The following is a 15,293-nucleotide window of genomic DNA, read 5'->3' as shown; positions in this document are numbered from 1 at the left end:
GCTTGAACTCACGTTTTTGGTTCAGTTTCATAATGGAAGACGAAGAAGTAGTTTGTTTATGGTATCTCTACCGTCGTTATAAATTAAGAAGACAAAGACAAAGGCAGCATTGAATTCATTCTATTTTGAGAGATAAATTCACACACTCAGTATGTTCGCAACCCTATACCCAAAGTTGCGTGAATATGAGCCAAAATTTCTCAATTATTTAGAATGTCAGTTAACTCTTTTGACAATTTGTTGCACTTGATAAAATGCAGTATTTCATCATCATTTCAATGAATGAGGGAATCCATTTCTTCAGAAGAAAAACTCGTCGTAACCTTGAGGTAAGTGTATTTATTTAATTTTTTTTTTTTTTTTTTTTNTAAGGCATAGTACACACAAGGCGTTAATTGGCGCTTGCAGCGAGAACACATTGTGACGCTTGAACTCACGTTTTTGGTTCAGTTTCATAATGGAAGTCGAAGAAGTAGTTTGTTTATGGTATCTCTACCGACGTTATAAATTAAGAAGACAAAGACAAAGGCAGCACTGGATTCATTCTATTTTGAGAGATAAATTCACACACTCAGTATGTTCGCAACCCTATACGCAACCCTATATGCGTGAATATGAGCCAAAATTTCTCAATTATTTAGAATGTCAGTTAACTCTTTTGTCAATTTGTTGCACTTGATAAAATGCAGTATTTCATGATCATTTCAATGTATGAGGGAATCCATTTCTTCAGAAGAAAAACTCGTCGTAACGTTGAGGTAAGTGTATTTATTTAATTTTTTCTTTTTTTTTTAAATAATGGTATAAAATAGAAAAGGTTGGCATTATAGAACAAGATTGTAGGAAATATCAAAAACGCATTTAAGGCAATATATGAATATTAAAGATTTAAAAAATCCAAAACTTCCGAATCATGCTCGATGCTGCACTGCTTGACCGTAAAACAACCTCTGAACTACTCGCATATGAAAAACGTGTAGGTTCATGATAGGCTGGCATCACTCGTGATGGTTGTAAATGGTATGCTCTATATCAAAATTATCCGTCTTTAACGTCATCGCTTGGAAATCGCGCGTACAACTGAATAGTTGTACTAGGATGTAGGTACTTCGAGACATTGGTCAATCGCGCGTTAGTTGGGGAAACTTCGAAACGCGCGTTGGAGCGCCTGTTGAGCAAAAGCGCGCGTTGCTATGTGTCCGCTTCTGTTACCTCCTTGGTATTTCGCTGAAGAGCGTTAGCCCGATCGCGCGATTCAACGCCTTGAGTTGGCCTAAACGACTGCGGTTCGAATCCAGCGGACCAGATTTCAAACTCGACTTACAATTGGGCTTTTAACAGCCACCACGAGATTTCTATATCTTCGTAGTTGAAATACTCTTACTAGAAAAATTAAACAAAAAAGTAATAAAACAATAAAAAATAAGTTAACCTATTTGGTCGTTATTTTTCACGGTTTCATTTATGTTATGTTTAATTGTTTTAGACGCCGCCGTCGTAGGTTTGATTACACGTCATTTCCTCCACTCCACACTTCCATCCCAAATATTGTATTTATTACGATAATTAACTGAATCGAACTTTGGCATATGTAAGTTCAAAAGACCATTTAAAAAACTATATATACAGGTTGTATCAACTTCAATTGTCCACCTATTTAATTCGGAAATGATTAACTTTACCAAAAAGTGATCTTATACCCCTTATATAAATAATGAACTATTGGTACACCCTGTACATATATACATATATGTGTGTGTGTGTGTGTGTGTGTGTGTAAAGTAATGTATTTTTTGTGTGTTCACGTGTCAAAGTGTGTGCACTATCAAAACGACACACAAGAATGACACATCTACACGGAAAACAAACACTTTTTTAGCCCTGAAGATGATCTCAATAAAGATCGAAACGTTGACATGATAAAGAAAATGTTTTTATAAAACCTACGTCACACCAGACCGCATCTCACGATCTCCGAATAATCTTTTAATTTAAGTACAAATTACGAAAACATCTAAAATTAAAACGCTGTTACAAAAGTTTGACGTCATTTTCTGATTTGAAATTGCGGTATTTCACTGCTATTACGTAGAAGGGTAATAAGTTAGAAGCTTTGGGGTCCTCGACAGATTTTATGGGGATAATAACAATGTGTGGATAGGGGGTTAGAGGTGGAAGAACTAATATCGTATAACAATCTTGGTTTGAAGAGAGACTAGATAATAAGATAAACTCCAAGCTATTTTAAGAAGCGATCGGTTTAGAATTTCGCATGAATTTAGATATATACATAAGCTGAACAGTAATTTTATTTATTCATTAGATAATTTTTCTGGTGTTGATGTTTTAAAATTAATTTTCTGTAAGTTAGTTTAACAAACTTTTCCACCTTGTTGCTCGGAACTGAATTGACCTCAGGAAATAAAATTTGTTGATTACGTCAATGGCGAAGGTTGATTTGAGTTGATTAGTTCCCACAGACGTGTCGAGAAATATGAAAAGGGCTAGAAATGTAGCCGTGATCCGTTGGTATGTGCAGCGGGATCTCGAGAGAGCCAGGGGTCTCCTAATTCCATCCGGCAACTCTTAAGAAAGTCCGAGGGTGTATTCCAGCTTGCCGAACTGCCGGTGGCCTGGGGCCTGGCCGTGGGCTGCTAATCAGACCGTAGGACGTATCGGCTGTACAATCACCTAGTTTTTCTACCAGTTCGAAACCACGCCCTCTTGCGAAAAACCGCCCCTGTCCGGTAACAAGCTTTCTGGAAACAGCTAATTAAGATTGCCTGAGGCTACTACCTTATTTTCTTCCCTGTTCGAAATACTTACAAATTCGCCTCGAATTACAACGTCGGACACATTACCATCTGTTACACTTACTTTCTTTCCTCAAAATTATATGAAAAAAAATTGTTATAAACTTTTAAAACATTATATTACATTTTACATCGTACAAAACTTTCCGACAAGTTGGAAAATTCTGTGATATGAGACGCGCAGACGCAAGATGAAATCTTACAAGAAAACTTACAAATCTATAAAGAAAAAGACGTTTAGATAAAGAAAAATCAAATTAAGCAATCCATCTAACAAAAACCACTCGTTAAATTTAATAGGTAAGAAGGGGCGTCGGTTGCCACAACTTTTAATGCGTTGTTGACACAGCGCTTATCACTCTAAGGTAAAAGTCCGGGGTTCAAATCCAGCGGCCCTGCATTCGATCCCGACATACAAACAAATGGGATTTTTTTCAAAAACACCGGCACACCCACTCGGTTATATTCACACTCGGTTAAATATAGTTCACTCGGTTATATTTTTGTAGTTAATTTAGTACATCTGGAAGGCCGGGCCTTAGGTGTTTGCTATTCAGTTACTAATTATTTCAGATTCATTTTCGCATTCCAATAATATTACTGACAGCTTTTACAGCAATTACTCGTGTTTATAATTTTTTACATGTTTGGTGTGACCCCTGTTAACTCTTATTTCGCTTGTCAAATTTCATAAATGGAGAATCGAAATTTTTCATAAATGAAGTCACCAAGATACAAAAGGTAAGTTTTTATAACAGGGTACTAAGGGGGTACCATTCATTACACAAAATGATACACGCATACGGCGTTTCGGGATGCACACCACGCTGGCCTCTTCGCACGTTCTTTGGATTTCTTGATCATGTTGGTATATATGTTTTGCTATTCCATAAGATAGCTAACCCCAAGAAAAACCTCAAAAGAAAAACGTTGAGATACTTGGCTCACCAGCTTTTCAAGCCTCACATGGAACGTCTGCTCAGCACAAATTTGCCACGTCAACGTGCACAAAATGCTAAAGTTTTCGTTTGGAAAAAATGCCGTTGAAAGAAGAGCAAAAATTTCCTTTAAAACTTCAAAACAATCATGATGTCAATTTTCCCCTCGACCTAAGGACAGAAATGTAATAATTGCTTGAACGAAATGCTGAAAACCAATATAAGTGATCGGTGAGAACACTGCTTCAAGAACTGATTTTTCCTGCAACTTTCAGTTTCTCAGTTTTCTCTCCTATACAAAAATCAATTTAATAGAAATATAAATGTTTAAATAAATCGTTGCATTAAAAAATACTGTTTTTATTCAATAATCGCCTTGGGTGACGAGTCCATGTTAGAAATCTTAGGTGTCAAAATCGGTCACCAGCGGAAGGTTAAGATATTTACTCTATTTTACAAAAAATACATAAAAAATATTATTAAAAAACCTCTGAACGAATAAAAAAGTGGCACAATTTTTTTTTTGAAATTTTATTCGCTTCATCGATTTTTGGATACGCAATAAGGGATGTGTTTTTCAGCGGCTAGTTTGTTGAACTTTCTTCCACATCCTGGGCATGGAATCCTGTCGTCCGCTTCCATCGGTGGTGGTGCACCTCCTGGTTTACCTCCACTTCTTGTGCTGGTTCTAGTACTCCCTCCTCCGCCTTTCCCGGTGTCCTTATTGCCTATCCAATTGTTGTGCGCCTCTTTCCAAGGAACGTTTACCAATTTCTGTTTTAAAAAAAAGACAAAGAAATTTTAAAAAGAGGATAACTTCAGTCGGAGCTAGAGAACAGATTTGGCGTTCAGCCGTCTATGAACTTCCTAATCGCAGAGCTCCAACTAGAGAATTTGACAGAACAATAACAATAATATTTGTGATATTACCTATAGGGATCTTTCGTGGAGATGAACCTATAGTTTCGATGTTTCATATCTTTTTTCGTCTGTTTGTCTACGCTGTTTTAAACTCAGTGTTTCGTCACAATCATCGGAGATGGACCTTGGTGATTTCTGTTTAGTTGGATTCCTTTTATAAGTTTGTGAATAGTGGGATGAATATGTAGGTGTCACCAAGACAAATCGTCACTTAACGGCATTTCAAGTTTTTTTATTGCTACACCAATATCCAAAGAAACCCCGACACACTTCTTTTCCTTTTCACAAAATACCTAAATTTAATCCATCAAACCTCAATAAAGACAGGCACTATTTGTTGATATACTGCTGGATTTTGGACGCAAGAAAGTAAAGAGGAAGAAGTTTTGGTCCCAAAATCAAATATTCAGAGCCCGTGGGCAAGTACACAGTATCTTTCAAACTGAAATCAACGGAGTAGAGAGATTGATCAATTTGAATAGACGATATTAAAACAAGTACATAGGCATCATGTCGGATAGCCAGGCAGCCATCAGAGCAATAAACACTAATATCATTAGCTCCAAAATTGTGCTAAATTTCAAAACTAAACAAAAAAGATTTGGGGTGCACAAAAAAAAGTTATGCGTTTCTGAGTTCCTAGGATACAAGAATAGATATGGGAAAGCAGAAGCGGATGACCTTGCAAGGAGAGAGCTGGTAGGCCCTGAACCCTTTTCAGATATAGATCAATAATAATCAATAAATACATGAGGAAAGTGAGGAAATTTTGGAATTCACTCACTAGACACAAACAATCCAAAAATGTGCTGACGAAATTTGTAAAGAAACATTAAATGCTTCAAAGCAACCTAGAAGATACCACATATGCTAAGAGGATTCTTCACACGGCAGACAGAATGGACATTTGATTAAGAATTGATGAACTAGAACTGAAGAATTGTAAAGACCTATGTGCAGATACTTCTAAAAATCAGAAGCAGAAGTGACTTCACGCACCTACTAGCAGACCATGGGCTAAGTTAACCGCAGGAGAAAATGTTTTGAGATGTACAACATAATCGTAGAAGAAAAGCAATTCTAAAACTAGAGCTAATGCAGTCTACACAAGGTTTACTCAAATTGAACTGAACTGGTTTCTTACTAGATTCACTAACCAATAAGTGACACATATCCACACACGAATCTATTCAAAAAAAGATCCAAATCAGTAGTTTTTTCAGTGATATTATGGAAGGAACATCATCCCTGTCTTTGTTCGTTGTCATTAATTCGATTGTTGCTTCAAGCAATGAAGCTGTCGTACCAGCACTATTATTTCTAATGATAAAGAATACGAAGAAGAGATTGCGTGATATGCGTTTTCGAACTTCACGCATGCCTTTTCAGTGTCGTCTTTCTTCTCGTGTGAAGTTGTGTAAAACAAGAATTCAATTCTCTTACAAATAATATGTTTACCTGTTGATAGTCCATCTTGAAAATCACCAGAAACTGAGCAACTTTGCCGGAACTGATCAGAAACGTATTGGCAACGCGTCAAGGGGGTGCAATATGTAAAATTACTACGAATATTTTACATATAATCAATTTATGGATAGACAGCGATACTACTGCCACTTTTCAAAAACTTATACGTATGGAAATCAACCGAACTGAAATTACACAGACTAAGGTCGATGAATGGAACAAGCCAAAACGCGTCTGACGACCAAAATCGCACGGATGTGCAGACCAAATTGATCAGAAACGACAAACTACAATAATAAAAGTATCACGACATAATGTAAGTAGTTATCATAACCGATAATCATAATATATTATCTAGGATCTTCAATTTTTAATCTTTTTGTTCGCATTTGGAATATTTTATATAGAACTGGTAGCCCGAGAAAATGACGGCCACTTTGAGAAGACCAGCCTGTTGTTGCAATAATTTTTCAATTTACATGTTGCGTACATTTTAAGATAGTCCTTGGTGATTGTGGTGGGATGGGGTAGTAATACTTAGTAAGTCGATAAGGTTAGCATCTCATCGGTGGAAGCTAAAGCATACGTTACCGGTGGTTTTTTGGACTTTGTTACTCTTCTTATGTCTTTTTCCTGAAGGAGGTGGTTGAGACGCTGTTTGGCTGAATCGAAGGGCTGCCTTTTTTTGGAAGAGTGCGTGCGGCAGATAGCCGAGTGAACTTCGATCCTGTCCTCGGCGAACAGCCTTCTGCAGAATTGACAAGCCACTCTGTTGACCGCAGGCCCTTGGCTAGGAGGCCGCGGTCCTGCAGACTGCCGTGACCCGGGATGAGGAGCAGTCGATCTAGACATCTGCGGGCCTGTATTCGGACCGTACGTCGGGGCTCGGCTTCCACTAGGCGGTTGCGACGGCGGTCCTGGCCGGTTTGATGGTGGTTGCCTCGACATGATTCAGGATGCACCTTAAAGTTTAATTGGTACACAATTCTCTTTCAACTTTAACTCAACGTGATAAGTCTTTAATGTTTAATATTTAAAATATTGAAAAATAAAAATATTTTTTTAATGCGTGCTTGTTCATACTTCCAAAAACTAATTGTACTATTTCTAATCAACAATCACCAAAATAATATAAGGTCTAAATTACACCTGCCAAGTACACTCAGATTGAGAGAATGTGTAACATTTTGGAACTTCAAAAAATATATAGGAAAGAATAATGAAGATACACTAGTAAATAGTAACAATTTAGTTCATAATTTAACATTTAAAAAATAAAATTAGGCCTGGTGTACTCAGGTTGCAAGAAACTATAAATATTAAACCACGGAAATAATCCAATATCGGCAAAAAAATCCTTGAGGAAAAAATGGCAGAAAAAATTAAAATGCTTAATCTTTAAAATAAAGTAAATAAATGTAATAAATAATGTATATAAATAAATGTATATAAAAGTTGTATTTATGTAAATGTATAAACTTTCAAAGTAATTGTTTAGCACACAATGCGTACCAATTAAACCATTTTACCTACCTATAGGACGACCATTTCCAAACTGTACTTTCGGCCCTTTCAGCTCGTTGTCTGAAATTTTCATATTTCAATTAATTTATAATTAATTAACATGGTTCCACTTAAATAGAACTGTTAAAGCAGAATAACGTGAGAGAGGTAAATAAAGAAAATGATAATTGAAGTAAGTAATCGATGTTTCACTCATTTCAGAAAAGAACATGAAAATATCTGTTGTTCCCATAAAGACCGTTAAATCTTTCGCTTACCCCAATTTGAGGCAGACGTTAATATCCATATTTGTTATAAAACAATGTACCACTCAAGTATAAACAGGAAAAAACTAAATACCTCGACCTCCTCGGAAAGGCGCACTTCTTCTCGATGTCAGGTTTTCACATCATATGTTTTTGTTTTATTTATTTTTTTATCATAACAATGGGTATTGGAAAACAACCAATATTATTTGTCCGAGAGGGCTGCAAATTGATTCTCTTTTAGAAATGGAAGGTCGATTTGAAATGTTTATGAGCATTTTTATTGTAGCAGTCGTTTCGTAGCACTTTTTTAATGCAATAGAATCCAACTCACAAACGAAGCTATTTCACAGCTGTAAATAAATTTTATATAAGCATATTTCATTCATACAATAAATCATCCTTTTTTTTCAACAGTAAACATCATTTTTAATTTTAGTCCTTTTGCAAAAAATATTTGTTGATATATAATTTTTTTAAATTTGATTGCTCGATACATTGAAAACATATTTCGTAGAAATAATAACAGCCGTAAAATGTTTAAGCTTCTGCTTAAAATTATATTTTCACCTACACCTCCAAATGGTGCGTTTTAATCCTTTTGAACCCTTCTCGCGTGTAATTTTATAACCACTTACGATTCCAAGTTTAATTAACATAACAACGCTGTAACTGTCATAACTTTTACATAAAAGAAATTTCAGCCATCCTCAGAAATTGTTAATTGTTGAAAATAACAAAAAGGTTAACCGGGAATGTATATAAAAAAAATAGAAAAAAAGAGTTGTCATTGTTATAGGAATTGTGTAAAAAAACATTCAAGTAAACCAAGTAATTAAACAATTTTTTTCCGCAATAATCACAGCTAAGTTTCGTATAATGCGTATTGTATGATATATATATATATATATATATATATATATATATATATGAAATGCGTATGTAATAATGCGTGTATAATAAACATGTAAACATAAAACTTTACCATTGCAATAATTTTTATTACTCATCACTAAGTTGCATACAGTACTCAATTTATGAAATAAATTTGTTAAGTTAATTAATCCTCCTGTGATAAACATCCATACATTTTATCGCTATTTTTTTTACACTTAAAATCAACTATTTTGCAATCATGAAATATTTCCTGAAATCCGCTATATACAAATACTATTTTAATTGATCTTGGTGTCATTTGAGTTCATATTTTGTTTGTGAATAGGTCATTACCAGTCGTTTTGGCATGTCTATCCTTGATGGGTTGGACTGTCGACCATTTCGGCATTTCGTCACATTCCGTTTGTCTGTTTGTACTGTACAGTTTTCGGTAGAGTTCTTGAACCTAAATTTTTGAAATTTGTTTCCATGTCTGCCCATGCGAACTCCGAAAATGGGGAAATGCCGAATCGCGTCTGTCCACACAATGATACTTAATTATATTGTTCCAGCACGTCCTTTAAAAAAAAGAGTGTATTTTTATAAATCAGGAAAAATACATTACATACATTTCCATATTTTAAGATCGACTTTACTATCAAAAATATTTTTGGTATATTGAAACCAAGCTTTCGGTGTTTGATTCCACCTTCCTGGGGCTCTACAATATAATTTTTTATAATTACTCAGGTAAGTAAGTGAAAATCAGCAATAAACTTATTTTTATTGTGGATTTTCACTTATATAGCTTGGTAATTATACATTATATCCCAATTAATTATTCTTTTTATGTAAGGTATTTGGTCGAGATGAAAAATTAGTTTCACGAGCGGGATCTCAACCAAAAACCATAGACAAAAAGAATAATTAATTGGAATAATTAATATGGTCAGTTATGACCACTAAGCAAATGGATTAATTTAAAAAAATATATGTTTCTATATCCGTTGTAGAGCCCTGAGGAAGGTGAAATAAAACACCGAAAGCTTGGCATAGTTTTAACAAACAACATTCTTTGGACCACATCTCCGATCTCCAATTATATTGTGAATAGTAGCTGGTCGATCACCTTTACGTCATATCAGAAATATTCAAGGGGGAATAATTTACACCGGTATAACAATGAAAAATGCATAGGATACACAATCTACATATGGTAGTTTTTTAAATTAATTTTAGAAAACTTTATTATACGTTAGTACATTACAGTTATGCTAATACAAACAACATATAATTTTAAACATGAAACTTGTTGGGTATCGGTAAGCCTCCTTTATAATTTAATTAATTAACAACAATAATTATATAACAATAAATATAATTCAACTTAACCAACTCTTTAGCACATAACGTGTGACACAACTAGACACTCACCCAGACGTTTTCTCTTGAGCCTTCTTCTATCTTGAGGGGGTGGCGGGTTGAGCGCTTCTTCTCTGAGGTTGTGTTGTTGTGCGTCAGGAGAGATTGGTGTAGCTTGTTGTATAAGAATGTAGTCCTGTCCTGAATCAATGGAACAATGACGTCCTTGTGTATTGTTCCTAGTTCCTGATGAACCACTACGACTTTCTTTTACTTGTCCCGCTTCTAGGCCCTTTAAGGGCTTTGCAGGTAGTTCCTGATGAACCGGGAGCTTCCGTGATCATCTCAAGCAACGATTTTGAAATACCTGGATTCTGTTTATTTGTGTTTTGGATGACGTAGCCCACGTCCCGCTGGCGTAAGCCCACATTGGCATTATTAACATTAAGTGTATTAGGCGTTTGTTAGGAAGATTGAGGGGGGAACTGGCATTCAGTAGAGGTCTTAGCTGGTAGAATTTGCTTCATTGAGTAGACTTGATATATGTGCGTTCCAAGTCAGTTTGTTGTCAAGCTCCAGCCCCAGGTATCTTACTGAAGTGCATATTGGTATATTTTCTCCCGTGAATCTGGTTGCAGTTTCTTTTTTAGGATGAATCTAACGAGTTTCGATTTTTATGTGTTCACTTTTGCTCTCCAGTTATTGCATCACGTCTCAACTTCGTGTAGGTACTGCTGTAAATTTGTTTGGGATGTTTCAAAGTCGCCTTTGGAGAGAGCTGCGGTGTCATCGGCGAATTGGGCTATTGTAAGTGACTCGACTTGTGACCTTGGGAAGTCAGAAGCATTTATCTATTTGGATTGTGACTGGTGGTTTTCTATTCTGACTGAGGTGGTCCTATTTTATAAGTACGACTGGATAATACGGTATAATTTATCATCTAATTATTCTTTCAACTTGGAGAGTAAGCCAGGGTGCCACACTTTATAAAAGGTTCTTTCTACGTCGAGGAACACAAGCAAACTGATTTTTCCTCGAAGGTTTGTAAGATTTTGTCTATAACTCTATGCAGTTGATGTTGGCAGGAGTGGTTCGATTTGAATCTAAATTGTGTGCCCGGGAGCAAAGGTGCAAAAGGAAGCAGGAGATGAGGAAGAATGCGTCGTTCATAGATTTTAGCGAAGAGTGGTAGAAGACTAATTGGCCTATAAGTAGCTGAGTCAATTTTTGGCTGGTTTTGTGAATATTTTCGAGATTGGACGCATAGATTGAAGCTTTTTGTGGCATCCCGAAAGTTGGCCCTTACAATTAGTACAAATAAGAGGGGCCGAAGTTTTTCGAGTTCACTGTGATGGTAAGTGCAGGCACATTTAGCAGCTCTATGGCAGAAGTTAGTGCGCCTATAGTCTTGGCATTTCATGCACTGTACGTTTAGGTTTAGCAGGTTCAACTTTCACAACAGCTCCATAAAGTCGGTCTAATTTGTATATGGTTTCATTTAGTGGATTTGGCTTGAGGTTTAGGAAAAATAAGGATAAAGGTGCTTTGGTGACCGGGTGATAGACTGCTATCATTTGAAACCTTGTTCTGTTAATTCTTCCATCATTAACTTAGTGTCACACGAGTGGTGAAGCCCTCTAATTACAACGCGAAAGCATTTCTCGCTTTTTAGAAGATACGTATAGTATTCAGCTTTGTTGGATTCCAGATATTTTGTCATTTGATAGTATCGAAAGTGAATTTTACTTTATTTCCCACTGTTGTGTAATTGAATGTTTCAATTCTCAGATTTTTTAAATCTAACAATTTAGAATTCATGATATTAACGTTTTAACAATCTGGTTTTTCATTTGTTTCAGTTAACATCGTTTCCTCTGTTTGCAAAACTGCAAATGGTTTTGGAGTTATAAACGATAAACCATTTAATTTTAATCTTTTCTGTTCTGGTGAATCACTATTCATTTTTAGTTATTAATAAATTTAATTTTATCAATAAATCTTTTTTAAATTTGATCCCAGTATTCACGATTTAATAAGGATTTTCTTGCTGGACAAACGCGTATTTGATTATGTACGCGGATTTAGCCTTTTACGAGCCGTTCACGAAATCTGTTCACTACAACGAACAGACACGAACTCATAGTAGTTTTGATTTAAAAAAATTATTTTGTTCAAAAAATACACTTCATACACTTAATTATAAACATTATTCCTTTAAAGCAAACAAAGCCGAAGCTCAGAAAAACGACTAAATATTTAGGTTTTTTGTGGGGATAAAAATGTCAAAACCTATAATTATTTTAATAGCTGATGATATGTTCGTATCAGTCTTAACATTAAAACAAAAACACTCAGTTCCTTCGGCAACCTTTCGAGAAGTATATCCCCTGAATCTGGGCATTGAGTCTATTTCTCATCGTTTACATGGTAAACAAATCTAAACATTTACTTATAATTTTTAAAATTGTACATGACAATTTTAATGTAGAGTGGTTAGGTATGGCATGCCCAATAAATATATGCCACAAGTCCCCGTCTGTACACTCTACTAAGTTAAACTCATAATCTTATTGTGGTTGAAGCCATAATTTCAAATATTGTCAGTAGAAGTTTGTACTGTTAACCGTATTAGTTTCAGTCTTGATGAACGGGGAATGTCCATCAATAGGTTGACGAAGGAACTGAGTGTTCTTCAATCGTTCAAATTTGTCTTATTCCTGACATTTATATGCAAAAATATTTCATCTATTCCTACTACTTTGTTCTGTAAGGTTTGCAACATTGATGTCGATGTTTTATCATAAAATGTTTTTAACAATGACTTTCTATTGTACTATAAAACTTGCCTAATTATGGTATGTGAACCGTACATGGGCAGGTTTGCTTTCATGTAAGAGATTTTTGATGGATTTCCGATTGATGTGGGTACTTTCTAAGCCCGACATTCACATGCTTGTTTTACCTGGACTTAATACGGAGGGGGGTTATTGCAATATACGCTGTTATAAACTCGGATATTGGTGGCTCGTACTACCTACTAATTATTAACTTGGGGAGTTCTTTACAGTTTATATTTAGTTTATTAGTAGAATAAGTTTAAACAGGTTTCTCCCGCAATTTTTAGTCTACGACATTCGAAAAAGTTATTTTGAAGTTTCTTCTTAAGTTTAACATATTAACAACAATAAAATAAATAATCTAGCTCCTTTCTTCACTTAGAGATGCAGCGACCACGAAATAAATTTTGTTTGATTGTTATTTAAACTTGTGTGTTTTATTTTATTTATTTTCCGTATTGCTTCTGTGGCTAGGACAGGAGGTTTGTTTATAATATTGCAGTGTCATCTGTATAGTTTGTGAGTATCAACGTCTGCTAAACATTTGTTTAAAATGGATTGTGCATGACCAAATCCCAAAGCATGTATAACATCTTTAACGAATGGGACTTTAATAACTTATGGATCGTGTGATTGTTGACGTAGAAGAGAGCATTGAGGATAACTTTCGATTGAGAATTGAATGATTTGGCCGAGCCCCACAATTTGATTCCATAAGTCCAAATAGTCTGATGAGTGTTTTGCAAGCAGTTAGTTTTTATGTAAATTGTTATGTTTGCTTAGTGGTGATTTTGATTCCAATGGGCGTCTTAGTAGTCTTAATTTTTTGTTAAGTTTTGTCTTTTAATCTTGTATGTGGGTTCCATACAAGACTGCTGAGTAAAGTCCAAGGAAGGACTTAGTTCAATGGTGCTATTATCTTGTTGTTAATGTTGGTGAGCAGGTTTCACTTATGAGTTTGAACGTAACTTGTTGACTCTTTTGCTCATTCAATTTGATCCGACAGCGGGTGCTCAGTCGGTGATGTCGTTCAGCTGTTGTCGGATTGCTTCTGTGGCTAGGACAGGATTGTTGTTTGTTTATAATATTGCAGTGTCATCTGTATAGTTTGTGAGTTGTGTGTTTGACTGCAGTCGGCAGTGTAGATGGTATAGAGGATTGGGCCTAGGATACTTCCTTGCGGTAAGCAAGCTTGGTTTGCCGGGATGGGTGAAAAATCGGTGTCGATTCTCAGGGAGAAGGACTTCAGGATGAAATAGTAAGTATGATGGAAGATACGTTTTAACTTATAAAGGTGGCCGATTTGCCACACTCGGTAAGTGCTTCCATATGGCTGATGAGTATTGATTTCTAGAGCGACGCCCCTCTCTTTCTTCAGCCACTCATGACCCCGACAGAACAAAGAGCCGCTTCCTTTCGACCTTCGTCGACGCTTTACGCACTGTTCCGCGGGCTCGCTCAGAACGACCTCTTCGAGAAGAAATTGAAAATCCTTGAAGGTTGAGTTCTAAGTTCCTGTGTCGAGGACAGGAGTGGCGGGAGCACTTTCCCCCCGGCAATCATTCTTGAACGACGTGTCTGAATGAACGACTTCCGCGACGTCCAGCTTGACGTGCCTCCTCTCCTGGGCTTTGTTCGCGGCTGACGAGAGGATGGATTCGTTGCGGGACTGTTCGACGATGACGACCGGGTCCTTGGGCTTGGGTCCATCCCTTCCCAGGATGGTGGAGGAACTCCTCGGCAGTTTTCTGGGCGGCTTAAATTGGCCAATGCGGCTGATCGACAAATGCAAAATGGGAAAAAAATCTTTTAATAAAACTAAATGTAATGAAAAATATACATGTAAAAAATAAGAAGATTATTTAGATGATGATGAGAGTAAATTCCGGTAAAAAACGACCAAAAAAGTTAATTTTAAGAAATTAAATTAAAAAACCACACGAAAAAAATGTATACAAAAAGAACACAATTTATAATTATAATAAGACGATACAGTCTTTAAAAAATCCATGTTACACAATAATCGTTGACATCTTAAATTATGTAAAACTTAATCAAAATATTTATAGTTGGCTAGTTGTTGTTGTAGATCACAAGATTTTAGATTTCCTCCTATAATATCGGCAACTCGTCAATAACCATGTCATTGACGCAATTGTCATGGCAGTTGTTTGCTCTGTGTTATAAACGGAATGTAATGTCATTATTTAAAATTTCGTTTACACAGTCTGTGTTTGTCCGTGGAACTGTTAACACCTTCTACGATATTCAGCATAAACGTTGGATTTTTCCAGTCCCCTTTCAGGGAGT

General features: G+C 35.9%; 1 protein-coding gene across 1 annotated transcript; it reads right to left on the bottom strand.

Annotated features, from left to right (window-relative positions):
• Positions 1-4,264: 4,264 nt before the first annotated feature.
• On the bottom strand, positions 4,265-8,254 carry LOC106660959 (zinc finger C2HC domain-containing protein 1B-like). The gene is made up of 4 exons (XM_014384035.1): positions 8,003-8,254; positions 7,673-7,723; positions 6,731-7,101; positions 4,265-4,525 (listed from the first exon to the last, which is right to left on the bottom strand). Exons 3-4 carry the CDS (start codon positions 7,085-7,087, stop codon positions 4,292-4,294), a joined length of 591 nt encoding a protein of 196 aa, XP_014239521.1. The 5' UTR covers positions 7,088-7,101; positions 7,673-7,723; positions 8,003-8,254; the 3' UTR covers positions 4,265-4,291.
• Positions 8,255-15,293: the final 7,039 nt, after the last annotated feature.

The sequence above is a fragment of the Cimex lectularius genome, unplaced genomic scaffold (assembly GCF_000648675.2).
Source record: "Cimex lectularius strain Harlan isolate CLEC.00 unplaced genomic scaffold, Clec_2.1 scaffold65, whole genome shotgun sequence".
NCBI lineage: Eukaryota > Metazoa > Arthropoda > Insecta > Hemiptera > Cimicidae > Cimex > Cimex lectularius.
This window is presented reverse-complemented; position numbering and strand designations above follow the sequence as displayed.

Bases quoted from the DNA above. Each gene is read 5' to 3' on its own strand.
- LOC106660959 (XM_014384035.1), bottom strand. From the start codon at position 7,087: ATGTCGAGGCAACCACCATCAAACCGGCCAGGACCGCCGTCGCAACCG. The intron at 4,526-6,730 runs GTAACGTATGCT...TTTTTAAAACAG, and splicing joins CAAAGTCCAAAAAACCACCG to AAATTGGTAAACGTTCCTTG.